Raw genomic sequence first — 22,050 nt, forward strand, 5'->3', positions numbered from 1 at the left:
ATCCCCCAGCATCCTATTGGCTGGCCTTGTGTATACGACCGTCCTATTGGCTGTGGCACTCATAGCAAGCTGATTGGAGATTGCACGATTTTGCTGCTCTCCGATTTGCCAGGCTACGTCACATAAGGGAACCAGTAACGATCAGGGCATCACGGACTCCTAACGAAGCTGACAAGTGAAACGCGAACGCGTTATGCAGAGTCCTGATCCCTGTATGACTTGGACCCGCAGTGTCTGAGGTTTGACGCCATCACGTGAGGACGCCAATTGTAGGAGCAGAACCTGGAAGAACCACAGTCTGATATCGCACGGACTTCTCTGCAGGAGCCGACTACCCACTGGTTCACCACACTACACTACCGGACACTGCTCAAAGACTTTCGTACAATGCCCTTGCATGGGGCTTCCCTGTAAGTTGCCATTGCCAACTATTTCTGTGATTATTGTGCACCATTTTGCATTCCAATATACTTTCACCACCACCTTCATCCTTGTCCAAGTGGTTTATTTGTATTGGTGTTTGTTTTCTCTGTGTGAGGATTCGCCATTCCGACAGTTCTGTCCCCTTAACCCTCACCTATCCGTCAGGTTCCAGAAGCACTCAAAGAGGGCATCCCAGCGGTGGTTCACGTGCGGGCCCCGTCAGTCTCCATGGTCCCCATGTCCAGGGTACACTCTTCCCCCAGCAGCAATGACGCGGTACACATGCGCGGTACGCACTCTTTCCAGCGTTCTGTGGTCTCCGCTCCTCCATTTCCTGGTTGCCTCCCTTTGGAGGGAGGTCCTATATATACACCCTGTCAGTACTCTCCTGCATTGCCGAGCATAACTCCTGTTTTGTGACGCTGCTTCTCACCGCATCCTGCCTTGCCTGTTTCTTACCCTGCTGCCGACCCTGCCTTGTTTGCCTCTTACCCTTGCTGCCCGACCCTGCCTTGGACTTTGGACTTTGTGATACTCTCCTGCACGGACCCTGGCTTTGGAATACGATGACCCTGCACTGACTCTGGCTTTGGAATACGACGACCCTGCACTGACTCTGGCTTTGGAATACGACGACCCTGCTCTCTCCTGCACTGACCCTGGCTTTGGAATACGACGACCCTGCTCTCTCCTGCACTGACCCTGGCTTTGGCTCTACGGCGACTCTACTCTCTCTAATCCTGACCCCGGCTATGTACCCAACAATCCGCTACTCTCCACTCCTAGACCCGGCAAGTACCACGTTTACGTTGTCCTCTATAACCCCGACCCGGCTTGCAAGACTATCCTACACTATAGATGCGCCCTCGCGGTCGGCGTTCTATACCAATCCCTACTTCAGCCCCGCGGTCACGCCTCGTTTGTGGTGAGCTACTCGTTACACTCTGACCATCCACTGGATCTGAAACCAGCCACCTATAGACCACATATGGGACTGATTTTATATCTGCACCTGTGTGATTATACACACATTGAAAACTGCACTCGTGATTGAAATTGCACAGGTGCACTATTCTTTTCTGTGTTTTTACCGGTTTACTGCGCTCCCTGATTCTTCTACCACTTCTCTATATTCTATATGCATTTTCTTATTTTCACGTTGGAGCCGGTATTGTAGATTCTATGTGTAAAGTCTAATTTGAAAGCGTTGTAGAGTATGCTCAGGTGCCAACTAAATATGAAAAATATGCAGGGGGTAAATCCTTCTGCTGAGGTGTGTGTGTGTGTGTGTGTGTGTGTGTGTGTGTGTGTGTGTGTGTGTGTGTGTGTGTGTGTGTGTGTGTGTGTGTGTCAACCCTCAGTGCTTACCTATTAGGTAATAGAATAGAGCAGAACTGTGATAAGTGCCTGGTTACATGTTACATGTGGCAGAAGTGCAGGGTGAAAAAATATTTATTATAATATTTAAAATTAGTGTTGAAAAAAGTGAATACAAACAAAAGATCTTTCCTGGTAACCAGCAAAAAGAGTATGTATAGCCAGCTCAAACAGGAAGTAAGTGGAGACGTAGCAGCTTCCAGGGGAAACAACTGGTCCCAAGGCAATTTGGAATGAAAAAAGAAACAGACGCGCGTGCTCTATACTACAGATCAATTTAATATCAAAAGTGATGGAGGTATCAGGATTAAAAACATAGTCAAACATTGTCTTTCTTTAAAGCTTATTTGTTAAATATGTGACCACACTGAGTTCCACTACAGGACACAGTGCACGCTGCAACAGCTGCGCACTCAGCGCAGTGCGTTGAAGTTTCCCCAGGTGACATTCTCACATTGAGTTAGTTGAGCCTATCAGTAGCTCTCCATAGCAAAGAGATACAAGCAGTGGCGTTGGAGTCAGTAGCTCGCCTGTTTGCTAGCCACACTAAGGCAGGAATGGGAAACCACATTGGAGGTGTCCATGGGCACAGTAATATCGGTCCCAGCTTTGGACTTCTATCCACCAGGACAGATTTCCTTTCCACGTGAAGCAAGTGCTATATTACTCCACCTAGTGCCTACTCTATTGGATTTAGGCGGTTTAGGGACGCTTTAATCTAAGAGTGCTGAGTGTGCAACTGTTGCACCGCACACCGCAGTGGAACCCAGTGTGGTAACATTTACCAAATAAGCTTTAAAGAATGAGATGTTTGTGAGTGTTTTTAATCCTGATACCTATTCATCTTTTTATACTAAATTGATCAGGAGCGCTTGCTTCGTGTGCGTGATAGAGAGAGGGGAGATAGGAGTGCTCCCCAGCTGTGCAAGCTGGTTACAGAGGACCTACAAGGAGTTTCTCTGAGTTCATGTGGTACCGAGTTCCCCCTAAGAAGGAAAGGACGACAAGGCTGTGCTGAAGCAGGGATGTCTGCTCTGGAGGACTTACAAACAGATAAGCAAAAAACCCTTTGTTATTGCCGTGTGCAAAGACTGTGTAGATTAGTGTATATGCCAGGGCATGTTTTAGCTGGGAACCAGTATAGTTGGCCAGCGGTCCTTAGAGAGGACTGAAGAAAAGTCAGTTAGTTAGTTTCCCTAACGGGAAAAGGATTTGATTTTATTATTTGGTTTTCTTAAAGGGACGGTAGGCCTGTTGTATGATTTAATCCCTTTAAATACTGTAAACCCCTGCATAGAAAATACAGTGTTTCCGGCCTTAAATAGGGACAAAAGATACTGCAACATGGTGTGGGCATCACAAAATATATAATATTGATATATTTATTTATTTATTATACACGGCTCAAACACTTTCCTTGAGGCTCAGGGAAAGGTTCCCTTGTAAGATTGTCTTTTTTCTTCCAAAAGACCTCCATCCCACCTTCATCGCCTAATGATTTCACTGAAAGGTTCCCGTCTGTTTTTACTTGCCGGCCAAGGTAGACGTAGTCTTCAACTTCTAGTTTTATTCCATTTATTATTTCAATCTTTGTAGAGTTGACACAATTGTTGAACATCACTTTGGCTGAGATTCATACAAAAGCCAAATTCTTACTTCCTTTGTCGAGTTCTCCGATTTGTTGCTGGTGGTCTTCTGGACTTGTGGCAAAAATAACATATTAACAAAAAAATGGCTGCTCTCACAGGGTAATATGCCAAAATGGGATCCTTTCAGTGAAATCATTAGGAGATGAAGGTGGGGTGGAGGTCTTTTGGAAGAAAAAAAAAAAAAAAGAATCTTACAAGGGAACCTTCCGCTGAGCCTCGAGGAAAGTGTTTGAGCCGTGTATCCTGCCTGTGCTCACGTATGGATGTGACCCGTGTATCCTGCCCGTGCTCACATGTGGACGTGACCCATTTATCCTGCTCACGTATGGATGTGACCCGTGTATCCTGCCGTGCTCACGTATGGATGTGACCTGTGTATCCTGCCCGTGCTCACATATGGATGTGACCCGTGAATCCTGTCCGTGCTCACGTATGGATGTGACCTGTGTATCCTGCCCGTACTCACGTATGGATGTGACCCGTGTATCCTGCCCGTACTCACGTATGGATGTGACCCGTGTATCCTGCCTGTGCTCAGGTATGCATGTGAAACTTGGAACCTAAATGCAAAAATCATTCAGACAACTCAACGAAATATAGAGAGATGTATGCTGGGTAAAACCCAAATCAACAGGAAAAAGAATGAATAGATTCGAACCCCTCTCCCCCCCCCCCCAATAAAAAAAAGTCTGACATCATAAGGGTGAAGAAATTAACATGGCGGTGGGCCAGACATATTGCAAGAAGAAATAAGAATTGTTGGATAGGGATGGTGCATATATATTATATATAAACACACAGACACAAAGTGTCTGCGTTCAGCATTATCTTTTGCCGAAAAAAACCTTCCCCCCTTGCAGCCCTCCCTTTGCAGCCTCCCAGAGCCGGTCCTGGCTCAGGGAATCTCCAGAAAGAAAGCAGCACCCGGAGAATAAAATGTATTAATACAATAACCCGCTGCGCCTCCGCGTGTGCTGAGCTCCGACGATGGCTGGCGTTCACGTGACAGTGTGACCTCAACGCGTTTCACACAATACATGCTTTGTCAGGGATCCCGATGAAGCACACGCGGTCCAGAAACACAGCAGTGTTACAGAGCACATGCCCCACATGTGCTTACACCGAGAGCCGGCTGAACTTCTTTTATAAAGCTGTCAATCTCTTAACTCTTACTTGTATATGATTCTTTAATATTGTGTTAATACATTGCATACGGAGCTGTGGTGCGCTTCTGTGTGCTCTCAATCTACAAGCTGAAGAGCTAAGCTCCTTATCAACATAGAGCCCTGTATCCAGGCACGCGGCAGGACTCGTGTAAATCGGCAGCACCTGTGTAAGCGGCAGCAGCAACGTCCATGTAACCGGCAGCATCACTGGCGCCCGTGTACGCGGCAGCTCCTGTGTACATGGCAGCAGCAGCATTCGTGTACGTGGCAGCAGCAGCACCGTAGTCTCTCTCTGGAGCTCGCAGAGTCGGAGCCTTGTCCAGGAAACAGCAGAGATTAGGGTGCGGCTTGCACTGCTTTTTTAAAGCAGCAGCCCATTAATTAGTCCCCAGGTGAGGAGAAAGGGTGAGGATCGGCGTTAAGTCCCGCGACGACACGGGTGAAACGCCTCAGAACAGGGAAGCTACCCACAGGCACCGCATTACCAGGCAGGGGGATACCTCTGGGTTCGGGCTTAGGCCCCGCTCCCACGTCACATAAAGGTGACGCACCACGCACGCAGGAAACCACGTGCAGGCACCGCGCTACGAAGATCACGCGAAGAGTTAATCCTTAAACTCTACAATAACCCAGGATCAGAAATACCCCACACAAGAGCCCCTATCACTTGCACTCAAAGTACATAGTTGGATATACAGATCTCAAATGATCTGTCAGAAACCAATATCTAGAATAAGAGAATTTTATTATGATATAAATATCCTCTTATGTACCACTAATCTTAACAAAAATAATAACATTTTATTACACATTCTGACGTCGCCGATTCGTGTTTATAATTATTTACAGTGCAATAAAATTCCTCAATGAGAGGCTGCATTTGTCTGTTGGCATTAGTAGGTATCCAATTATCATGGATCGTTAGTGTAATTCCTGTCTCCAAACAGACCCTTGTTAAGTGGAAAAAACCTTTTTCAGAAATAGGTTGGTAAATTCTATATTAGACTCCTAATTGGACAAGGTATCTTAATATCACATAACTCCTCAGATATAGTAAGCGCTATGTACATTAATGGCGCTACATAAATAAAGACATACAATACAATACAATATAGTGTCCACTGAAGTCAAAATAGATGTTTAGGGACAAATACACCTTAATGTCTGCATATACAAATTTAATGATCTTAAAATACAGTGCACATCACTGCTGTACTCGCCTGTTATAGAGAACAGGTTATTATTTAACCATTTAGAGTAGCTTATATGGGGAGCACAATAGATCCTGGTATAAAGATATATAGCCCTTTGTATCTCTCTGTATACAAATATTAGGCCCACAAGCTACAGGTTAGACCAGGGGGGGCGCAAACTTTTTTCCCTGCGCCCCCCTGCCGGCGGTCCCCTCACTCCCGCGCCCCCCCCCCCCCCAACCCCCACTTACCCGCGCTCCGGCACGTCACATGACCTCACAGCGTCATTTTGACGCCGTGTTGCCATGGCGACGCAGGGAGGAAGCCGCCGGAGCCAAGGTAAGTTAGGTTTACAGAGGCCCTGCAGCTCCCCTGGCACTTAATTTAAGTGCCTTCGGGAAGAGCGCGGGGCCTCTGTAAACCCCGCGCCCCACCATCGGCAGTCTCGCGCCCCCCAGTTTGCGCACCGCTGGGTTAGACAACCTACTCGTATGTTGTATTCCTATAAGTAACTTGGACACGCTTCACCCTATAGGTGATTAAGGTATGGAACCAGACTGAACTAACCAATGTAGTAGTCTGCAAGACAATATCGTTATAAACTTAGGAATCCAGGTTCCACTCTGCAATATCTAAACCAATACATAAATGACTTATTCACATATAGTTAGTAGTTTGCTATTATTTGCAAGTGAAGCAGTGCAGCCGGCTGAATCAGCTGATGATTTAGCTAGAGCCAAATACTGACTGCAGCAACCTTCCTCATATTTTGTACCACCTTATGTTTGTTAGCACATGTTTAAAGATCCTGTATTCAGGGAGGCTTGTTGCACAATGCAGAGACGGCTGTTGGTCTAGTCAAGTCAATGCAGATTAGTATCTGTGGTAGGTTTCTCACGTTCCTACATGTGGCAATGATACCGATCTATAGTGCCTAATCCCAAATGCCAACGCCATACAGAGTAATCTTAAGCATGTAATTATACAACCCTATCTTGTCAGTAAGGGAGCGGAAGATATTTCAGCAGCCTCTCATCTTTGGTGCCACTGTCGTGGCGTCCATTAAAATTCCCTACGTACGTTTCGTGTACAGACGTACACTTCATCAGGGGAGGAGTCTAATTATGTTTAATAAAACTTTATTATTTTTGTTAAGATTAGTGGTGCATAAGAGGATATTTATATCGTAATAAAATGCTCTTATTCTAGATATTGGTATCTGACAGATCACTTGAGATCTGTATTTCCAACTATGTACTTCGAGTGCAAGTGATAGGGACTCGTGTGGGGTATTTCTTTGCCTCATCAAAAGTTTAATATTTCAATGATTATGTCCCTATGCACCTCAGTTCAACTTATTATTACTATCGGCACAAGGGTTTGAGCAGTTAGACACAAGTATATTTATTTATAATAACACAGGATCATCTGCGGCAAACTCCGCCTCCTGACTACTGATTGGGCGCTTGATGCTAATTTGTGGCAGCTGCTTGCTGGCTGCTCATTGGCTACCTGCCCTTTATATGCTCAGCCAGCCCTCTGGCAAATTGGCTGAGCATAATTCTTTGTTGCTGAACGTACTGCTTACCCCAAGCATCCTGCTGCCTTATCCTGTTGCCTTGTGCATTTTGATCCTGTCTTGTCTCAGTGTTTTTGACCTCGGCTTGTACCTGGACCCCCGACTTCTTTCTACATCGACCTCGGCTTGCATCTGGACCTCTACCTTCTCTACCCCTGCACCCCGGCTACCCTCTACGACCATCCCACTTCTCCAACCCCTGACCAAAGCAAGAATCGCGCCTATTCTCACCTCACTAACCCTGACCCAGCTGTACGACTATCACTCTGCACCCCGGACACACTCTCGTGGCTGGAGGTCGGTGTACACTAACATCCCCACCTCAGCCTTGTGGTCCCGTCCTGTTTGTGGTGAGCACCCGTTACACAAAGGGTACAAGCCCAGGAAGGTGTTGGGTCCTAAATACCTCCATTCAAGCACGTTACCTTTAGCTACTGTGCGGATCAGTCTTAGGTCCTGCCTCCGTGACGTGTCTCGTGACACCCCTGGTGATGTGTCTCACCTTGACAGGGTCCTGCGCAGGTGCCGTCCAATTGTTGGCAGGCGACGGACTCAACCACGTGTTGACAATGACAGCAGGATAACTACCTCATCTATTTCACCTGCGGTGCTTACTCTGCACCATGACGATTGAGTGGGCTGATGGCAATCAGCATTTACAGCCGTGAAATTCAGCGTGGATTTGCTCTGCAATCAAGAGGCAATCCTTACATTCACCCTTGTGCCTTTCATCTGACTGGCTAACAGTCCTTTATATGCTCACCGATCCCTACTCCAAATAAGCTGAGCATAGTAGTCCTTAACCTGAGACGAAGAGCTACACACAAGCACCTCGCTTGCCATGTCTTGCTTTGCCTTGTGCAATTCTGCTAACCTTGTCTTGTATCCTCAACCTCAACCTCAACTTCGTATCAGGACTCCCACCTTCTCTTATCCACGACCTCGGCTTGTACCTGGACTCCCACCATATTTACACCTTGACTATTCTATATCTCCAACCCTAGATAACGGCGACTATCCACACTATTTCTACTTCTCTTAACCTATCCCAGCAACACGACTATGGATCTGCACAGCAGACGCAGTCTCGCGGCTGCAGGTTGGTGTATTCCAAGGCTGGGGATTAAGGTCCCTGCGCGGCCGCGTGCGAACAAGCGTGCCGCCGGGCGCACTTCTACAGCCCAAGCAATTTGTAAACTTGGCTGCAGGAGATTGTAGACGCGATGCGGGGACGTGGCGGACACGTCACGAAACTGGATCGCCCTCATTGGCTGAACCAGCTCACATGCCCTGATGTCACGCGACAGCCGCCTGAAAATAACAGATTTGTTGTGCAAGACGCTGTCGCATCAACACGCCTCATCGCCGGCAGGCACGCAGGCACTGGGGTAACTTGCATAGCCCACTACAGAAAGAGTGCTTGCTGGGCGTGTGCACGCGGTGACTCCAGCACCATAATCTCAGCCTAAATCCCCAACTCAGCCTCGCGGTTCTGTCCTGTATGTGGCGAGCACCCATTAAATACATACAGGTATGTATGTATGTATGTATGTATGTATGTATGTATGTATGTATGTATGTATGTATATACACACACACACACGCAAACAGAAGCAGCTGCCACTCCAACAATAAATACTATTTTCTGGTGCATGTTCCATAAACAGAACGAAATGTTTCCCCTATGGAGAAATCAAGAAACAGCACTCAATGATAGATGCAAAAAGAAGACACTATATCTATGCTGGCATTCTCGCCGTCAGCGCTGAGACTGGCTGCACTGTGGCCCGCGCATGCGCAGTGATGTGTGTATTCGTTTGCTGTGGTGATTTGATGCGGAGTTCGTGTTACCTGGCAACGGAGGACGCAATTACACTCTTACCCGAGAAGGACGCCCTCCTCCCACACGCATGCGCTCAAGTTGTTTATGTCGGACTATATGCAGACCTTGCTCAGCTGTTCAAGATGGCTGCTGCGTGTCTGTGATTATGCCTTGTCTCTCTGATCAATTAGCCCCATCTAATTGATATCACTGGGTTGTGTTTGGGTGTAAATGTCTTCTTGGTGCCATTTTTCTCCAGCACTCCGCTGAGGAAGGTCCTTTCTGAGCCGAAACATTGGAAATGAGTGTGCTATGAAATACAGGTTCTTTTTGCATCTATCATTGAGTGCTGTTTCTTGATTTCTTCATAGGGGAAACATTTTGTTTGATATATAATATATATTATTATATATCTGTGAGCGATCAGACCTAGATACACGTACCCACTTACCTTTGGTGACATGACGAGGGCCAAGTGACATCAGAATAAGCAGCTGCATGTATTTGCCCCTTCCTGGCCGCACATACGGAGATGTTTTTACTACCATGGTGAGCACAAAAATAATATTATAATAATAAAAATGTAAAAAAAAACATAAAAACATAAAAAGTAGATCTACACTCTCTATTCTTCTCCTATATTCTGAGGTGCTATCCCTGGGAAGAAAGTCGTGGACATAGATGGGATATACTAATATGCGCAAATGTGAGGGCAGAACTATAGAAGTGACTAGAACATAAATATATTGGGTTCCAGCATACTACACCATATTGTCCTTTCTCCCCCGATTCCTACACAGAGGGACATTATCTCCTGTCCACTTACACCCAAGGCACAAAGTTGTGAAATTCAATGCTGCACCAATAGAGAAGGCTAGATGTTATAGTTTCTATTTATATACTCATAGCCCTTGTGATCGTATATCTTTTGTACTTATATATGTTTATGTAGAGTGCATTATTGGGGTTATATATTTGGAAGAGATAGATAGATCTTGCTATTAATAATAAACACCAACAGAGAACTGTGATGGTGAGGGGGTACCCAGGCCATTAATAAAAGTATACAACAAAAGAAAGGGGTGCCCAATGCTACATCAAATTGACAAAACATATATGGTAATAAGTATAAAGTTTAAATACTTCAATAATAATAACTTGGTTATTTAGTTAAACCCTTTGGCCAAAGCGTCGTAAGCCTGCATACCAAACATCAAGGTATAACCAAAAATGCAGGTCCTAACACTAAACCTGTGAACCCTTCCTGTTACCTCTGTATGAGGGGAAGCAACTACAGTGAGTCTTGTCCATTATTTAAGTATTTAAACTTTATACTTATTACCATATATGTTTTGTCAATTTGATGTAGCATTGGGCACCCCTGTCTTTTGTTGTATACATTTGCCACGCTCAGTAGCACTCATTTTGGCATAAATATATATTTATGATGTGGTGGGTGTAGGAGTTTGAGCTAGCTGGGAATGTGTGTGTGTTCATTAATAAAAGTATTTGGCCCGGCTGGGTGCACTTGAGCTATATTGGGAAATGTAGATTGTCAGCTCTGCAGCCCAGTAATGGCAAAAACACTGTGCATTCAATAAACATGTATGTGCATCTCCCACCAGGTATAAGGTGGCGAGAATCATGCTGTGCCTAACTATGAAATGTATTACTGTAGCAGTGTTTCCCTGTAACCGCGCAAAGAATAAATGGTTTTAAACCCCAGTAGCAGCACAGTGAACGGATTTTAGCTAACTCCTGCTATGAAGGTCCTAGCACGCTGAGATTAGCTGTGAGTGCTGGTCAGGTAAAATCATTAAAAAGGTTATAGCGCAATTTTTATAAAGGTATATAAAAAATTGATGAATAAAAGTCCCCAAGGTTTCGATTTTTATTAAAGTAATGATCAGAGGAAGTAATTCAGTATGGATAAAAATCCATTTGCATAGGAAACAGGGAGCTACTCCGCCCTCTAAGCGTCAAAGGACCAGTTTCAAAGGCAGTCCAGGATATGGAGGTGTTAACCATTTGTTAGCAAGGATATGGAAGGGTTACCCAGTTGTTAGCAAGGAGGGAGAACGGGAGAGAATTTCAATAAGCATCCTGGCAAATAGTTGCTCTGCCCAGACTTTCAGGCACTGAGCCGGCAGGGAGTCTGGCATGACAAGTGGGGAAAAGATGGCGTTTGTCGCACATGCCCAGTTGCTATGCTGAAGCTCTCAGTGCCAGGCTACCCAGTACTCGCAGCTCTGGGATAGGTGGGAATATTTGGTTCCCACGCAGAGGTTGGCTGCAGAGTTTAAAGATAGGAATGTTAACCCTATAAGAACCTATGCAGCCCATCAGGATGGAGATTCACCTAAGATTTATCATGTAGTGAAAGATCCATCCTGTAACAAGACTTAACATCGTAACTAGCAAGTGTATTTTTCGTTGAAATTGTAAATCAAGCTGTGTATGTTCAGTCTGTAACTAAATCACAATTTATTTTATCTTTTGCTTTGCTCAAAGGATCCGGGTATTTTGGTGTTAAAAGCATTAGGTATCCCGTGACAAGAACCACAAGTCAAAAGGGCGTCTACAAAGTCACCTTGTGAGGTGTAGATGGATGTACCCAAGTAAGGTGGCTATAAAAGTGGTATAACAGGCAGATAGCAGCTAATACAGCACTGACAAATGGCAATGCGTGTATATAACTGGAAATACTATGATCCGAGCAGAGCATGGACATCCGCACAAGCAACGGATAACTGATGCAATGTATAAATGTTGCCATTTCAAACATATAAGTGTGCACTGGAATGAGAGGCACAAAGTGTCAAAAATGTTGTACAATAAATGCATCCAAAACACTAACAAAATAGCCAAATAATTAACATGTAACTAGAGTCCAGAAAAAGGTTTCCCTTCTGTGAGGTGAACACACGGAGACAGGGGAGAAATCAGTAACAGCTCATTGATAAATACATAGATTGCCAAAAATCATAAACTTTTTGTCGCAAAGGCATTAAAAAAAAAAATGCTGTGACTGATCAAGATATACAGCGGCAGTGGAGAGATACAGACCTCCTCTCAGGCATATCATCCGGAGATAACGCAGCATAATGATGATCCGGTGGAGTTATCAGTGGAGGGGAAACCCCACCAGAGGCGTGCTGAGCGGTCAGCGTGCTGAGGGGTCAGCTGGCTGAGCTTCTCTGTGAGACAACAGGAGCAAACAGGCGGCCGTCGGCCCACTGATTATCTTGATCTGCCAGATAATTTTTTGGACGCCTTCGTGATTAAAAGTTTATACTTTTTGGCAAACGATGTATTCGACATCAATGAGCGGTTGCAGATGTCCATGCTCTGCTGCTCGGATCATTGTCTTTCCAGTTATATATTGCTATTTGTCAGTGCTGTATTAGCTGCTATCTGCCGGTTACACCTCTTTTATAGCCACCTTACCCGGGTACAGCCATCTACATCTCACAACGTGACTGACTTGTGGTTCTCGGTTTGAGACTTTGTTCATGCGCACAGACACTTTATTATTAATAGCCAGGGGCATACAGTATACTCACAGGGTATGTTTTGTGTATTTTTAGAGTTTTATGATGCAAGTCCTGTCCACTGTTCATATAATAAAATTGTTCTTTGATACATTTTCCACACTTCCGTGAGTGCCCCTATTTTTTGGAGTTTCTGGGATCGTCCGCTCGTCCAGTGCAGGGGTGCGCAAACCAGGGGGGGGGGGGGGGGGGTTTGCGGCGCTTACAGAGGCTTGCGCTCTTCCCCAAAGCATTTAAATTAAATGCCAGAGCAAAGCACGAGACCTCTCTATGTCACTTACCTTGTCTCTGGCCGCTTCCGCTGGGTCACATGATGTTGTGATGTCAGAAACAAGGTAAGGGTAGTAGCCCAGGTGCCCAGTAGGAAAGGAGGTTAGCACAACGTTCTGGTCCTTACCTGGGACCTTTTTTTAAGAGACTGTTATTATATCATTATTATTGTATTTTTTAACCCCTGTAAATAAACCCTGTGTAAAGTACAGAGTTTCCCGCCTTAATATGGGACACAAGATACTGCAATGTGATGCAGACATTACAATTGGTGGAGTTTTATGTGGGCAGTCCAAAAGGCACCGAGCAGTACAAACTGTGGTTTTGAGAATAAATGCGTGGATTTAAAATGGCCGTCCAACCGAAGTGAATAACAGATTCTGAGAGTGAAGTCTGTCCCACTGTGTATGACTAGTTGTGCTTACTGGATACACCAGGAAAGGTGTGAAGAATTGAGGTAATAACGCCTCCAGAGGTCAAGAATACACCTGGAAGGGAAAATGGCGGACATAATGTGTTTTCTGTGTAATATGCCTTTAAGGAAGGAGCATCCCTGCGTGGCCCCACAAAAGGAACCGCAGATGTGTTTATGGTATGAAGTGTCTGACCACACCAAACACTGTCCCTTCAGGCCGGATGACGATGAGGATGATGATTATTATGATGACGATGAGGAGGACGACTCCTATGGGGCCCGAAATTTTTTACCCCATGTGGTCAGGAAGGCGTGGGTCAGAAAAGACCAGAGAAGAGCTACAGCCCAAAGCGCCTGGCGCAATCGTCACGGGAATGACGACTAAGCTTGGGATGACAAAGGCTACAGTTACTGCCATGAACGGAAAAATGAGCGAGTCGACCCAAACAAGTGCTGACTGGAAACAGAATTATGAGATGTCACAGAAAGATGTTCAAAGCTAGAGTAAACCTTTGTATAGTAAAGAAAGAATTTACACGGAAAAATTAGAAGTGCAGGAAGCACTGGAGAGTGCATAAAGAAGGCTGCATAAAGAACGTGTCTCCCTGGAGCAGCGCACACAAGTAGAGCACAGACTGTGGAGCAAGCTGCAAGAGCTGTGTGTGAGTCTGCAAGAGGCCAAGGTGAATCAGACAGATGCTAAGGAGAAGCAGCGAGTACTACAGAAATAACGTTTCCAGGCTCCTCACAAAATACAGGAGCGTCTGAGTACGCAGTATGTCACCACAGAGCAGCACGTGGAGCTGAAAGCCATGCTGGACGTTACCAGGGAATCGCTGAAGGCGTAGCCTAGATGCTAGGTGACTCTGTATGAGAGGGATCACGAGAAGGTCCAGAGACTGAAGCAAGAGATGGAGAAGCAGAGAGGCTGTTCCATTCCCAAGAGTCAGTACGTCAAGGAGAAAGAGGCATGGAAAACAGAGGCAGCGGTGATCCTAGCGACAAAATCTGCAGAGCTCCGGTGTATGATAGAAGATGGGTGGAGGCGAGATCAGAGCGAGCACCTTGAAGAGATGGAGGCCCTGAGAGGAGAATTGAAGGATGTGCTCAAGAGACAGAAGTTTCTCGCTGAGGCATAAAACTTGCTGCAGGCCAGAAATGTAAAAAAAAAAAAACATGACCTGGTGTGAGGAGCTTAAGACTCTGGAGACTGAGTTGGAGGACACATAGGAATTCACTGCTGCCCAGCAGGAGGTTCCTCATGTGAAGAAGACCCTTGATGAGGAGGCATGGACCAGTAAAGCACAGGTGTCTTCTCTACAGGAAAAAGTATTGGCCCTGCCCAAGTGTCTGTATCCCACAGAGACCAATGCCCCTGAAGACAAGGGCACGGTGACAGCTGGGGACACCGCTCCACTGCAAAATGAGGTTGCAAAGTTTGAACCACCTGAGCAAGCACTAGCTAAGCCTTTACGTGCCCTGCAGGCAACAAAGGTATAAAGGGAATAATTTATTGATGAGAAGGTTCAGACTCCCACAGAAGAATCTGCTGCTCCTCTGTTGAGTGACAGGAATGGAAATTATGTTCCAGAAGAGAACATTGGAAATCAAATAATTGAGGTCATCCTGGCTACAAGTTCCCCAGAAGCCATCACCATTGACACGGAATTAGGGTCTTCACAAGAGTGAGTGCAATGAGCTGACCAATAAGATTCAAGTCTCTAATGCAGGATAAGGGAGACTCTGGGCACAAGAGAAAAAAGATGGAGGTGTATCTTCAGGAACTACAGGTCAAGATCACAGAGGGGGTTAGGGTCTGGGCTGAACAGGCAGAGAGAGCAGGACGATCAAGAACTTTTCCAAAAAGTGACACGTAAAAAGCTGAACTTCAACGCTAAACTCAAATGACTGAAATACAAAGACGTAGAGAAGTACCATTCTTCAGGCCCACAAGGCCTAGAGAGACTTCTCCCCAGCCAGGAAGAGGCTGGCACAGTCCCCTAGACTCACTGGATGGTGGTCGCAGAGCCTGCTGGGATTGCCTGTGTTTTAACCCCAGGAAGAAGAATGAAGGACGCGAGACAGCACTGAAGCAGGGATGTCCTGTCCAGAACATTGGAACTACAGAGAAGAAGGATTCTCTGAACTCTCGTGGATCCGAGGCCCCCCCCGCACCACCAGATAAGAGCCAAGTAATATATTGAGGTGCCCAAGACTGTTCATATGGTTTACATATAGTAGTACACGTGTTGGGCTGATAACCAGCTTAGCTGGTGGCGACCAGTTAGAAAGGGTTGGAGCTGCTGTGTAGTCACTCCTGAATAGGAGTAGGTGTATCTTTTATGATTTGTTTTGCACTAAAGAGACGGTGGACCTGTTATTGTATTATTAAAACCCTGTAAATAAACCCTGTGTAAAGAAGTACAGAGAGTTTCCTGCCTTAATATGGGACACAAGATATTGCAACGTGATGCAGACATCACAGTATGTATGTATGTATGTATGTATGTATGTATGTATGTATGTACAAACCATACATAGATTATTTGATACTACTTCTCTTCTCGGTTTGGATGCCGGTAGTGTACAAGATGGCTGCTGCTCCCAGGTTATATACCTGGTGTATATGCTTGTTACAATGCCCCACTTCAGTACTGTGTATAAAAAGGTGTTAAAATATTTTTTATTTATACTATTTAAATCAGCAACTCACACAGCCTTCATTCTTTCCCGTCTTTAAGGCATGGCGCTTGCCTTAGGACCCACAACTTTGGGGGGCCCCGTACTCCCTCCTACTGTCGCCAGGATCCAAATTCTGCTTGACAGGAGAGGGGAGAGCTGGAGGAGGGAGCTGAAGAGCCCCCGAACCGGCGCAGGACCGCACCGCTGCTCACCCCAAGGGAGGGGGGGGGGGTGGGAGGTGTGTCTGTAGCTGGGGGAGGGGTAAGAGATAGCAGGGAAGGGGGAGGCACGAGGCAGCAGGGAAGGGGAGGCATCCTTCCTGCCATTTTCAGTGACCATGTGTACTGTGTAAGGAAAATTAAACCCCCCCAATCAAGCCCTAAAGTTTTCCTCACTAGAACATTTAGAAACTTTAACCCACAGCTTCTGACTGACCTTACCAACTGCCCTTGGTACAGAATTGACTTAATTACCAACCCTGATTCTGCGCTCGACTATTTCCAATCAGAGTTCTTAAAACTGTGTGATACCCATGCTCGACTACGCAGAATAAGGGTACCGGGGGCCCACCTCCCATGGTTTGCAACTGACCTTATAGCACTCTACCAGTTCAGGGATGCCTTGTGGAAAAGCTACAAAGTAACTGGTACTACCAAGAATCTTAAAAACTACAGATGCCTGCAGAATATGTGCACAAGGCAAACAAGGCACGCAAAAGCACAATATTACTCTGACAATCTTTACCAGAATACATCAAACCTAGCTAACTTCTGGAAGGTTATCAACAATATATTCCAGCCTCCTAACCATCAACAACCAAGTAATATCACTAAGGAGGATATTACTTTGACATCGCAAATGCATTTAATGATTATTTTGTGGGCTGTGCTACGAATTTATTAGTGAAACGCAACCCAAACCACAAACATGAACCTCATTCTGAGAGTACCCCTATTGCCCCACCCCTTCCCAACACTGCCCACAATTTTCAATTTTTCCCAGTATCCGAATAGGAGATTACACAAGCGCTCTACAAATTAAAACTAAGCAGCCAATGTGGACCTGACTTACTGCAATCTAAATTCCTAAGACTTGGTGCCCCAGCCATTGCCAAACCAATTGCTTTCATAGTCAAGTCTATTCTGTCTGCAGGCCATAACCCTATGACCTGGAAAACTGCCAGAGTTGTCCCAATCTTCAGAAGTGGGGACAAAAACACTGTCTCAAACTACAGATCAGTCTCTCTTTTCCTAATACTATCCAAAGTCATGGGAAAATTTGTTCACTCCCAATTAAACGATTACTATACCAAGACAAATTTCCCTAGCCAATTCTAATCTGACTTTTGCCCCAAAAACTCCACGGTAACTACCCTGCTTAAAGTTTGCAATGAGATCCAGTGTGGAATGGAACGGGGACAACTCACTGGTACAATATTCCTAGATTTTGTAAAGGCTTTTGATACTGTTGATCATGTTATCTTGCTTAAACTCCAGTGCTCTGGAATAGGGAAGCATGCTTTAAACTGGTTTCATTCCTATCCATCAGGTATATGCCAACATGTGTCTATCTCAGGCTCTAACTCCAATCCCTTGGATATCACCTGTGGGGTCCAGCAAGAATCTGTTCTGGGCCCCCTACTCTTCTCAGTGTTCATCAATGATCATCCTACAGCTTGTAAGGGAGCTTCAATACACATGTATGCAGATGACAATCTTATATGCACACAGCCCTATCCTCTCAGACCTTGAACACATACTTCAGTCTGACTTTGAGACTTTAAAATTGGATTTTCCCAAACAAACTATTTTTAAACAAACACTGACAAGACTGTAACAATTGTATTTGGGACCAAGGCTAAATTTTTAAAGATTCCAATGACTGAGCTCCAGATCAGAACCAACGCTAATACCACCCTAACTCCTGTTACTAGTTTTAAATACTTGGGCATATGGTTTGACTCCCATTTAACATTTGTGATGCACATTGATACCCTGACATCCAAAACCTATGCCAAACTAGGGGTACTTTACAGGAACAAATCCACCCTAAGTCTGCTGGTCAGAAAGCGTATCGCACAGCAGATGCTAATGCCAATTATCGACTATGGGGGACAATGTATATGGCTTGGCACCCCAAACCCACCTTAGCAAACTTGACATCCTCTACAATTCAATATGCCGTTTTGTTCTCCAATGCAACCACAGCACACATCATTGCGAAATGCTCAAAGAACTAGATTGGTCATCACTCGAGTCTAGGCACAAAGTTCACCTTTCCTGTCTTGCCTTCAAATACTTTCTGGGCAAGCTACACAGCTACCTGAACAAGCTCCTCACCCCTACCACATGCAGCACCTATCACCTGAGATCTGACTCCAAAAGACTGTTCATGGTCCCAAGGTTCAGCAAAGTATCCGGCCGCTCCTCCTTCTCCTCTTACCGTGCCCCCCAAAACTGTAACAATCTACCAGAGACTCTCACAGCCGCCACCAGTCTAAGTTCTTTCAAAACTAAAGCTCTCACATGTAACCTGGTCTGTAACTGTTACATACGCCTATAATATATATTATCTCTAACTGTGCATGCAATGCCTTGTATATAATGTATACCTTGTTCACTTATGTAACTATGTATTTGTAACAATGTATTTGTCATCATAGCTCTGTGCCCAGGACATTCTTGAAAACGAGCGGTAACTCTCAATGTATTGCTTCCTGGTAAAACCTTTTATAAATAAATAAAATAAGAGATAGCAGGGGGGAGGTGCAAGTGTGTGCACATACGCAGGGGGGGGGTCTTACCTTAAACGCAGCAGCCTTCCTTCTGCAGCAATGCGTTGTCATGGCAACGCCACACCACATTACGATGACAAGATGCGACACTGCAGGAAGATGGGTCCCGCTGCCAAAGGTCAGGCCTGTCCTCGGCCGTGTAACCCGCAACAGTTGCCCCATGGAAAAATTTGGGAATGTTGGCAACTATAATCTGGGACTTCAAAAAAAGAACAAAGGACTCTCAAACTGGCGGCCAGCGGCCAAACTGCCCAAGCAACTAGCATGAAATTAGCAGGAGTACGGGGCGATTTTTCACACTAAAACAAACTTGTCGGTTCAGGCGATGGAAATATATATATATATATATATATATTTTATTACTGTGTGTTCATCTCCATGTCTTAGACAGGTCGGCAACCCTGCCTTTCACCATAATTGCCCAGCATACAGTGCTTCCACTGCAGCAAGGGATTCTGGGAAATGACATGCAAATGATTACACAGTGCCACTTTTTGCTTCAAATCCATTTTGACATGGACCCCTACAAGGCTGGGTCCACGCTGTCGCTGACCGTGCCATAAATTTAAATTTGCCTGGCCACGCTCACGTGGTGCCATGCGTTTGCCGAGACAAAAATTAAATTGACTGAGACAGCCGAGGGGTCACATGACCTCCTCAGGCAATCAGCGCCGGTCAGTGTTTTGCCCCCCCCCCAACCCCCCAACTAGCGCTATCAGAAACAGTTGCCGGACGACACCCGAACGCTTATGCTCGAGAGTGGTGACGTCACCAACTCTACAAGCATGAGCGCGGTCCGCGGCACGGGAGACGCAGCCTACGGTTATGCACAGCTTTTCAGCGCACGTATAATATATGTGGTGCGCATGTTATACGCGCAGATCTTATACTGGCAAAATGTGAAATCTAATTATACTTTTCAAGTTATAATGAAATTACAATTTACAACTTACCTCACAAACACCCCATATCCCACAGTGGGAGGGGCCTAAGGATGGGGGGGGGGAAGGATACCCCATAAAATCAACCTGAAGAGGGGGAGATACTCCATAACTCACCGTTAAGTGGGGGAGGGGATACCCCATAACTCACTGAAGTGGGGAGGGGATACCCCATAACTCAGCCTGATACGGGGGATGGGGGGGGGGGGGGGGTCGGGATGTGGGGGTTTCAATAGGTTTTGTGCTTTTGGGTCTGATAACCTCCATTGCCTGGAATGGTGCATTTGCAGACCGTCTCTATCTTTTCAGTGCCGTTTTGCAGCTTGCAGCCCGTGTACAAACCCGAATTCCGAGAAGGGGAAATCGGAAATCCCATATAGGATCCCATATACAGAATACCCCCCCCCCCCCCCCCCCACCACCACCACCCCCACCACCACCACCCCCGTGCTATGCACCAGCTCAGCGAAGAGAATGGGGGAATTATGCAACTTTTGTGATGTAATTAACAGAAAGCGGAGACAGCAGGATAAAGGCTCCGGTCTCAGAGGGGGGGGGGGGGGATACCAAGTAACATTATATACATGATATTATACTATACTACATTATATGACATATTATACGTTATGGCATTATATCACATGGTATTATACATTATATTACATGGTATATTCATTATATTTATACATTATATATTATATGGCATTATATCACATGATATGTATACATTATATATTATATGGCATTATATCACATGATATGTATACATTATATATTATATGGCATTATATCACTTGATATGTATACATTATATATTATATGGCATTATATCACATTACATTATACATTATATTATATGACATTACATGATATATCTCAGCTAAACGTTTCTCATCTCCGTTAGCATTCTGTACATGGCATCCCCCCGTGTAAATACCCTGAGAGAGAAGAATAGGACTGACCAGTACTTCCAGTGTCCCAGGACAGGAGGAGGGTCACAGCCACAAACACCACGGGGAGTCCCATGCCTGCAATCACACGCACAGGTCAGGCAGCGCTACACACAGCGGGGAGGGGGGACACGCAGGGAGAGGTGGGACATTTACCAGCCATGGTACTGTACGTGTGCAGTCATTTATTGCATGGAGGAATGGTGCCTCGAGCTGATTCACATTTCTTATAGAGCAGACACATGCAGTTACCCCTCCTCCTGCTCCCGGGACCCACCTACCACCAGCAACAGGATTGGCAGAGGAATAAGCAGCCTGAAACTTTGTAGCTGCAGGAACCTGTGTGTGCGGTGACTAGCTGCAGGAACCTGTGTGTGCGGTGACTAGCTGCAGGAACCTGTGTGTGCGGTGACTAGCTGCAGGAACCTGTGTGTGCAGGGACTAGCTGCAGGAACCTGTGTGTGCCGTGACTAGCTGCAGGAACCTGTGTGTGCCGTGACTAGCTGCAGGAACCTGTGTGTGCCGTGACTAGCTGCAGGAACCTGTGTGTGCCGTGACTAGCTGCAGGAACCTGTGTGTGCCGTGACTAGCTGCAGGAACCTGTGTGTGCCGTGACTAGCTGCAGGAACCTGTGTGTGCCGTGACTAGCTGCAGGAACCTGTGTGTGCCGTGACTAGCTGCAGGAACCTGTGTGTGCCGTGACTAGCTGCAGGAACCTGTGTGTGCCGTGACTAGCTGCAGGAACCTGTGTGTGCCGTGACAAGCTGCAGGAACCTGTGTGTGCAGGGACTAGCTGCAGGAACCTGTGTGTGCAGGGACTAGCTGCAGGAACCTGTGTGTGCTGTGACTAGCTGCAGGAACCTGTGTGTGCTGTGACTAGCTGCAGGAACCTGTGTGTGTCGTGACTAGCTGCAGGAACCTGTGTGTGCAGGGACTAGCTGCAGGAACCTGTCTGTGCCGTGACTAGCTGCAGGAACCTGTGTGTGCCGTGACTAGCTGCAGGAACCTGTGTGTGCCGTGACTAGCTACAGGAACCTGTGTGTGCGGTGACTAGCTGCAGGAACCTGTGTGTGCGGTGACTAGCTGCAGGAACCTGTGTGTGCTGTGACTAGCTGCAGGAACCTGTGTGTGCGGTGACTAGCTGCAGGAACCTGTGTGTGCAGGGACTAGCTGCAGGAACCTGTGTGTGTCGTGACTGGCTGCAGGAACTTGTGTGTGCCGTGACTAGCTGCAGGAAC

General features: G+C 46.1%; 1 protein-coding gene across 1 annotated transcript in view; it reads right to left on the reverse strand.

Annotated features, from left to right (window-relative positions):
- Window positions 1-21,052, reverse strand: part of PTGS1 (prostaglandin-endoperoxide synthase 1) — a 72,235-nt gene extending 51,183 nt beyond the window's left edge. Inside the window, exons 1-2 of the mRNA XM_075579327.1 lie at window positions 20,969-21,052; window positions 20,825-20,890 (exon numbers count right to left, since the gene is read on the reverse strand). Coding sequence (XP_075435442.1) covers window positions 20,825-20,890; window positions 20,969-20,975 — 73 coding nt within the window. The 5' untranslated portion in view covers window positions 20,976-21,052. The remainder of the gene's footprint in view (window positions 1-20,824; window positions 20,891-20,968) is intronic.
- Between the last annotated feature and the right edge of the window lie 998 nt (window positions 21,053-22,050).

The sequence above is a fragment of the Ascaphus truei genome, chromosome 21, assembly GCF_040206685.1.
Source record: "Ascaphus truei isolate aAscTru1 chromosome 21, aAscTru1.hap1, whole genome shotgun sequence".
NCBI classification, from domain to species: domain Eukaryota; kingdom Metazoa; phylum Chordata; class Amphibia; order Anura; family Ascaphidae; genus Ascaphus; species Ascaphus truei.